This window comes from Botrytis fragariae (genome assembly GCF_013461495.1).
Source record: "Botrytis fragariae strain BVB16 chromosome Unknown tig00000112, whole genome shotgun sequence".
Taxonomy (NCBI): domain Eukaryota; kingdom Fungi; phylum Ascomycota; class Leotiomycetes; order Helotiales; family Sclerotiniaceae; genus Botrytis; species Botrytis fragariae.
The window spans coordinates 1-8,440 of NW_023500997.1; the positions used below are offsets into that span (position 1 = coordinate 1).

An 8,440-nucleotide genomic window follows, 5' to 3' on the forward strand; every position below is an offset into this window, starting at 1 on the left:
ATTAATAAATAATATATTGTCTAGTAATGTGTATACTTCTTTTTATATTATTTAATAATATAATAAGGGTGTATATATATATATTTAGGGTTTAAATAAGGATTTGAGGTTGATATAGATTTATATTAATATATGAAAGTATTTGTATAATATATAAAACATTTGAATTAAATAAATTTCTTTATATTCTTTGCTTTTGATGTGAAGTCAATTATCTTTTAGCTTTTTCACTCTTTTCTTACTTTTTCGATATATATTTCATTATGTATTTTGATATATATATGCTTTTTTTAATTATATATATAAGTTACCGGGCTTATAATCTGTTGTAGATTATAGGCTAATAATATATAATAAAAGCTAGCTCTAATTAATAACTAAAATAGATTATATAAGCAATATGACATATGATATTAATAAATCTATATTAAATAATAATCTCTCTTTTTCTATATTCAAAAGGAAAAAGACCTCTTTTTATACTTTTTCCTATTAATTTAGCTTTTCCGCTTTTGTTAATCTCTTATAGATCTCTTCCTAATTCATTTATTCTTTCGAAATAAAGCCCCTTTTTGTATTCTTTATTTCATAGCTGTTTTTATATTTTTTATGACCGTTTTCGAATTAATGATTGTTTTCGGATTAATGATCGCTTTCATAAGCTTATAAGCGACGATCATATAATCTAATCATATAATAGGCTAATATTAGATTGAATGCCTTTTAAAAAGATATATATATTATATTATTTTCAATTAAAACAATAGTATAATACCTACCCCCTAGATGTCATACAAACATTGTCGAGAAATATATTAGTAATATCTATATATTCTGAGATTTCTTAATTCTACTTTTAATAAATTTTTAAAAAAATATGGTTTTTATATGAAATATTATTTAGATATTACTAACTAAATAATATTAAGCTTTTTTTTATATAACATTTATCTTTAGATATTATATAAACATTGTCGAGAAGTATATTAGAACCCGAGATTCTGTCTTCTTTAGAGTTCCTCGGAGTCCTGGCTCCTTAATGACCTTCTAGGAGCCCTGGATCCTCCGGACTCAATCACATGACGCTTATCAGGTGACGTTTCTGTTGCGTTGTAACACCTAATTCGACCTAATCTGACCATGGGTCATATCCAGTATCAGGGTGTGGCCATCCAAGGTCCTCTGCAATATCAGACCAACGCAGAATTTCTTTGTCTTCGTCGCCCGAGTCAAAATTGTAACGACTGCTACTGACGCCACCGAGCCTCGCCAGGTGTTTTCTAGCTTGGTCATTTTCCTTTCTTTGCCTCGCTTTCTCTCGTTTCTTCTCTATATGCATCTCCCTGATTTTCGTCGCTTCAACCCAAGTCTGAAATGCTTCTCTGTTGTAGGTACAGAATAATACAACCTCTCTTGTAGCCAAAACATCCTCCAGACAATCATGAATCCCCTCCTTGTTATTTCTGATTTTTACATTGAGAAGTTCAGAGCACAGTGTTTGCAATCCCCATTTAATGCGACGAATTCCAATGGCATTTCTTGACAAGATTCCAGAATCCACAATACGGGGATGAATTATCCGTAAAGCATCTAAATCGTGCTGTAATGCATGACCGACAAGGATTGTCTTATCATCAATATATTTCCACAGTTCCGATCGAGCTTCTTTCCAACCAGACAGTGTTTGTCCTTGTAAGGTCGCATTATCAAGTATGGATTTCGATATACCATGAATTGAAGACCGCATTTGGGTTATCTTCTTGCTCGGACACACCAATTGATTGAGAAGTACTGCGCCAGTAATATAGTCGACAACACAAAGCAAAATGACTTCACTGGCTCCTCCAGCAATCCCTGCCATTTCACAGTCGACTGTCACCGCCCGGAACTTTAGCTCTGCGGATGCAGTTGGTGTTTTTCGAAAGTCTTGATGTATAATCGCTCGTAGAGGTAGTTGGAAGTCGTGTGCTGGTAATGTTTCACAACCTCTTCCCTCCGTCCTGCAACATTTATATGGCCTCTTTTGATTCTGCAGGGGTTTCAAACTATGATTATTTACTGATATTGAAAGCTTTCTGCGGTGACACATACCCATTTATTCCGTTTGTACCGATGAAAGTGGCACTCTAGGCCGATCGCGTTTGTCTCTAAGCCTGTTCCTGATTTAGCTCACTCTCACAAGCAACACTAAGGAACTTACTATTACACCGTGTGCATTTTCGTGAATTGATATAATCAAGCGAATTATATGTATTTAAGATATAACCGTTCTCTTTGAGCTCTATCGGGGAATGACAGTGCGAGGATAACTCATTGAGCACTGCCATATATTCAGACTCTGCAATCGCAGACCAGGGGGACTTCGCAACTTGAAGGTCGGTCTCGATGACAGGCATCATTATATTGGGAGTCATGGGACTGGATGCAGTTATAGTTTGCGCTAAGGTATGGATGTTAAGAGTCTGCTGCGGCTCTGCTGGCTTGACTTTGTTAGTAGCCACTTGCTTCTGCTGTTTGATACTCGGTAGCTTTATTTGTACGGGTTTCTGGACCTGGGGAGGTCTAGGAGTAGACTTCTTCTTGTGTGCAGAGGAGTTCCGGACATGTTGATCAAGATCTTCCTGTACATTAAATAACCTGTTGCATAGTGCACAGTAGACAGACATTTTGTGTGCAGGAGAGTCTCGAATATGTTTATCAAGATCGCTCTGTACTTTGAACGATTTGTTACATAGTGTACAATAGACAGGCATCTTGATTGTAGAGTACAGAGCTGTATAAAGGCATGCGGAGTGTTCTGTTAAAATGATTTTTTGAATAGCAGTTGATGACGAAAATGAAAGCTAAGGAAAGGTTGACACGTTGGAGCGTGAAGCGGGGTAAATTGCCGCTTGACTAAAGAAGGAAATATGATGCGCAAGGGTTACGGTAGGGGCTTACGTTACTCAACAGTTTGATGTCCACGTTGGTAAGGAATCTACGATAATATACAATAACTGATGACTCATCAATAATTAGTACAGTATTATCCGTTCATTCGACCTACCCACCACTGCCTTGATCTACAGCACTTTTGATTTCTCTATCTACTGATACAAACTGGATCTCCAAACATTCCGTAACAATTAGAGACAATGTTTAAAAGTAACATAATATTTGAAATAAGTGGGGTATATAGTAAAACCAGAGTTAGCTAATAAATCGAAAGCTTATTACAACCTCTTTTGATGCTGAAAACTGCTAACTAATTTAGTATGTTGTTCGATATCCCCACAGTCTGTACAATCCTGGTCTAGCGTATACATTGACCCCCAACATCAATCACTTAGAGATTTAAATAGTGTGAAATAGTCGATTTCGTATACAATGATAGTTGAAAAGGAGGCAGTTGGAAACAAGAGTAAAAGGCTTGTAAACGATACATTTCTGTGATGATTAGAAGTTGAGAAAGCAGAAATACAAGAGGAGTATGATCTTCGGTAAAAGCAGTCCGTTTGAATCCAACAGCAAAGTCGGGTTGCGGACGAGGCGTCAGATATGTGAATAGTCCCAACATCTGAAGCATGAAGTGATCCGGTTATGGATCTCAACTTCAACCTCATCCGTGCCGGCGGAGGCCTTTTATCATGTAGTCGCAGATGCTACCGTGCCTATCTCTCGGTGTCGCATCTGCGTATTAGGATTTCCCTGCTACATGTTTCTCCATTCTCGCTAGATACTTTGCTCTCAGTTCTGCTTAGCTTTCTCGTCCGGTGGTATATTGAAGCTGTCAGAAAATGCTTGGTAGTAAGTCAATCAAAACAATACTTCTATCCTAACCCTAAGAGTGTAGAATAAGCGGGCTTATCAAGTGAAGTTATTGGACTGTTGAGAACCCATCAAACTTTTATTTATCTATCAATCAATGCTTGTTACTTTCTGTCTATATATACACAGCTGTATTCTCTGCGTCTATCTCTAGTAATGAGTATTACTACAAAGCAGCAGTCATGCTCTATCAACTTCGCTATAATGTTGATTCTGTTTCTGTTTTGATCCTATTCATATGTTTATTCTTCATCTTGATCAAGTCAGACTTCTAAACCTTCGACACGTGCATCTTCGCTCGCAAATCCTTCCATCCCATTCCCCATGCAAAAACAAAGCAACCAGCAGCCAGCCCTGCCGCCATATAGAAAATGCAATCTATACTCTTGGCATCAGCGTTCAACACACCCTCGAGTTCGTCCCCGGAAAGAAAGCCTCGGAATGCTGTAGCTCCAGCATCAATGACTTTGGTAGCATTGACTCCAGGTGCGTATTGGGGAATCAGAGTTTGAAAACTGTTGCTATATATAGTTTCACCAAGACTGAGAAATAGGGCTGCTCCAAATGATTGACTGAATGTGACGAGTGCCATAGCAAGGGGGATAGTTTTGGGTGGCACGGTTTTCTGAACCGAGAGGATCGGCTGTCAGAGTAATGATGTTAGTAGGTGGCACGACTATCATGGGTAGGGAGTTCGAGTATACCATTTGAATTCCAAGACCGCGGCCGACTCCGTAGAGAATCTGGTATCCAAGCCATTTTCCAACCGAAGTGTGAGGTGTGAAGGTACCAAAAAGGCCACAACCGACTGATAACAAGACTGAGGAGAAAAGAGCTATCGGTATAGTGTAGCCTACTATGCCGACTATTAAAGCATTAGTAAACGCACGAAATAGGGAGAAACTTTCTTACCAATAGGTCCTGAAGCCAGAGCAGCGAAGACATGAGCAATAATCATTGCCAGAAGATAGATACCGCTTTTGGTTGGAGAAACGCCCTTAACTCCCTGAAAGTACTCTGGTACCCAGTAAGAAGCAAGGTATAAGTTACTCATCATCAATCCATATACTATACAACTCGTCCAAACGGTTTTCATGCAGGCGATCGATATCGGAATCAGAGCTTCATCGCCTTTATAGTAATTCCAGGCTAGGAAAACAATGAATGTGACCCCAGAACCAACAAAGAGGCCGACGATCCGAGAATTGTTCCAAGGATATATGGTACCACCGTACTGACAGGCAAGTAGCAGCATAATTAAGGCGCTAGAGAAGATGGAAAATCCTAAAAGATCGAGGTGTGTATGTAATGATCGAAAGACGGACATTGGAAGAGGTCTAGGGTGTTGTTGGGGGATGCGGACAAAGCCTATTAGTGCAACCACCAAAGCACCAATGGGAAGATTGATATAGAAACCTAGTAAATTCAGCAGTCTCTATGGGCAATAGTATACAGAGAGTAGAGAAGTGAGGAGGAAACCTACACCATCTCCAAGTGATGAATTCAGTGAACAAGCCACCTAATAATGGACCGCTAGCTAGACCAAGTTGCCCAACTGAAGAAAAATCAGTATATGGTATCATTTCGGATAGTAGTGGACTTACGACCCATTACAATTCCAGTTAGAGCTATAAGCATCATCAGTTCATGAGTCACATATGTTCAGGAAGACATCGAAACATACTTGGTCTTTTCTCCATAGGAGCGCTTTCCGCAATAATAATCAGGGATCCATTGAACATTCCAGAAGCTCCTGCGCCAGCAACTACTCTTCCTCCAATCAACATAGGCGAAGACCTCGCAACCCCGCAAAGTAAGGAGCCGATTTCAAATATGATGAAGAATACGAGGAAGGTCCACTAAATTCGACCATTAGTAAGTTGGAATTCAAGAAAAGGGAGGCGATGGGAAACCTAACATACCTTGGGCTTAAACTTCATGTATATCTTTCCAGTAAGTAGTTGAAAGACTGTACTGCAAGTATCTCATATCAGTCTCGTCTATAATTATAGTACAGTAACCATGCACAGCTGTTTGCTGAAACGCGAAAAACACATTAATTCAGTTTATTCTTTCTTATTACAATTAATTGATTTATTTAATTATATTACTACAATGTATTCCCTTAAATCAAATCAATTATAATAATATATCTTATATTCATTTTAATTTATATATATATAGAAAAATAGTAGGAAAAATAAAAGTAAATGTATAGCCCACTACTATTATAAGAAAACTTAGAATCTCCTTAATTACTGTTTTTTATACTATCAAAATGAATGTAATATATAATAATAAAATTATTTTATTTAAAGTTACTAAAAATAGATTATATATGAATAAAAACAAACAAATATTATTACAATATACAAAATTATAATCTAAATTGATTTATTAGGAGATATTAATAGTTTATAAACTTGAATATAAAAGGGATATTATTAAAAGGATTTTTAAAAAGTATAGTATAATTAATTAAAGAACTAAAAAGAGATTTGAATTTATGGAAGAATATACTATTAAAAGGCTAGTTTAATATTTAGTCTATTAAAAGTAGATAATAAAGAAATAAGGCTTAATATTCTAATTAAATAAATACTTTATAAAATAAAAAAAAGGAAAAAAGTAGAAATAGATTTTCTATATTTTAAAATAGAAATAGGAATAAGAAATAATTTAAATCTATAGTATATATAAGAATATAAAGATTATAATATAAAAAGACTTTTGTAATATTAAAAAAAATAAGTTATATATTATAAATAAGGATTTCGAAAATAAAAAGTTCGAATATAATATCAATTCTTATTTCAAGATTTTTAATAGAAAAATAGTTTTTATTTAAAAAGGATTAAATGAGGGGTATCAATTTATATAGAATAATGTTTCTATATATCAAACAATTAAAATATTAGATTAATTCAAAGTCAGGGATATTTCTTTAATTAATCTTTAGTTTTCTTATAATTCTGATCTCAATCTTATTAAGTACATTTGATAGTATCTAAAAGTATATATTTTTGAAATGTTTTTAGATATTGTAATAAACAAAAGCAAATTAGAATATATTAGATAAAGGCTAAAAATTACATTACAAATAGCTTGGGATATATTAAATAATCAATTATTTATAAATTTAGGAGTTAATATAAGAAATAAAATAAAGACTTATATTATAGCAAATAATTAATATACTAAATATTGAAAGCTTAAACTATAGAATTATTATATAAATTAGTAATATTATTAAATATATATATATCAAAACATTCTGAAAATTTAATAATAAAATATTGAAAAATTGATTTAATAATTAGGATTGAATGAGGGGGTAGTATTGATGGATTCCTGGGTAAAATCCGGCCGACGAATAGCTATGCCCTAGTACTGTATATAATTCAGAGCTTGCATCTTTTACGCACCTTCCCAGCTGATAAGCAGCTCCATATCATCCAATATCGTTTAGGGAATGAAACTCATCAGTAATGTGAGGAACAGCAGCGACAATAATAGTCCTATCGAGTAGCATGAGAAAGACAACTAGAGTCACGGCGACCATGATGACCCAAAGTTGAAGGCCATGAGCCCATACTGGTTCTGGGCTTTCATCTTTGGCGGGAAATACGCTAGTGAGTTCTTTCGTTTCTGGGCTTTGGTTGCCATCAAGTTCACCATCTAGCTTCGTATCTTGACTCGAAGACGTCAATGTTGGATCATTGTCCATCTTTTCTGACAGTCGCGCATCCGACGCTTGGTGCGATGGAGCTTCTGTTGGAGGCTCTCTCAATGCCATTTTTGCTCTTTGAAGTTTCAGAGTGACTGGTAGCGTCTAGAGAGATAGGGAAAGAAGAAAAAGAGTATAAGAGTCGGGTTGAGCTTTATGGTAGAAAAATCACTGATAAACTGTCAGCTTATTGTTTTGATTAACAATTATCACCCTGTTGCAATTGCAGATCGCTAGTCGGTTAGTCATGTACGGCATAACGTTACAGCGTCGGAGGCTCCTAGGTGAATCACATTCCAGAGATTCTCAATTAGCCAGGTCACGGGGTGTAATCATGCATGTACTCACCTAGAGGATCGGATTATGTTCCCCCGGCCCATATCACATCTACACACCCCAGAATTGAGAAACTTTTCATCGAAAAATGCACTTTTTATCGCGTTTTGTTAATCAATCTATCGGTTTAATCACTTGTTGAACTCAAACACGATGATTTTGAGCATCGGCAGGCGCCGTGCGGACGCGATTCGCCCCCATGCCTCCCACTCTCTCGATCCCCGGAATGGCCTCCAAGGCCGCTCCCTCCCCCTCTCAAGCTCTGACCAATACAGTTGATGCTGCTATTAACAGAGTAAATGAAGGCCAACAGATTTTTGGCCCTATTTCTTCATCGTGAGACGATTATCTCGATACCGAAGCAATCCGAGCCCTCCCCATCCGGCTCCGTAAACCCTTTATCGCGTTATACACCGACATATCTGCGATAGCGAATAAACACTTTGATTCATATATTAATGGATCATATGTTTTATACGAGAGTGAAGTTGGCATAATTAGTGTTGATGAGTTAGAGTAGAAGTGAATTGGTTAAAGGGCCAGACTAATATAGTACACTTCTTAGTGTAA

At 36.3% G+C, this 8,440-nt stretch overlaps 2 protein-coding genes across 2 annotated transcripts; both read right to left on the reverse strand.

Moving 5' to 3' along the window:
• Nucleotides 1-1,129: 1,129 nt before the first annotated feature.
• Nucleotides 1,130-2,753, reverse strand: Bfra_007567 (putative rna protein; the record flags this gene model as incomplete). The annotated part of the gene is made up of 3 exons (XM_037337938.1): nt 1,130-2,029; nt 2,092-2,153; nt 2,201-2,753. 3 exons carry the CDS (start codon nt 2,751-2,753, stop codon nt 1,130-1,132), a joined length of 1,515 nt encoding a protein of 504 aa, XP_037190001.1.
• Nucleotides 2,754-4,078: 1,325 nt separating this feature from the next.
• Bfra_007568 (putative mfs multidrug transporter protein) lies at nt 4,079-7,603 on the reverse strand (the record flags this gene model as incomplete). Its single annotated transcript, XM_037337939.1, has 8 exons — nt 4,079-4,450; nt 4,512-4,672; nt 4,720-5,223; nt 5,291-5,362; nt 5,412-5,435; nt 5,492-5,666; nt 5,730-5,741; nt 7,307-7,603. 8 exons carry the CDS (start codon nt 7,601-7,603, stop codon nt 4,079-4,081), a joined length of 1,617 nt encoding a protein of 538 aa, XP_037190002.1.
• Nucleotides 7,604-8,440: the final 837 nt, after the last annotated feature.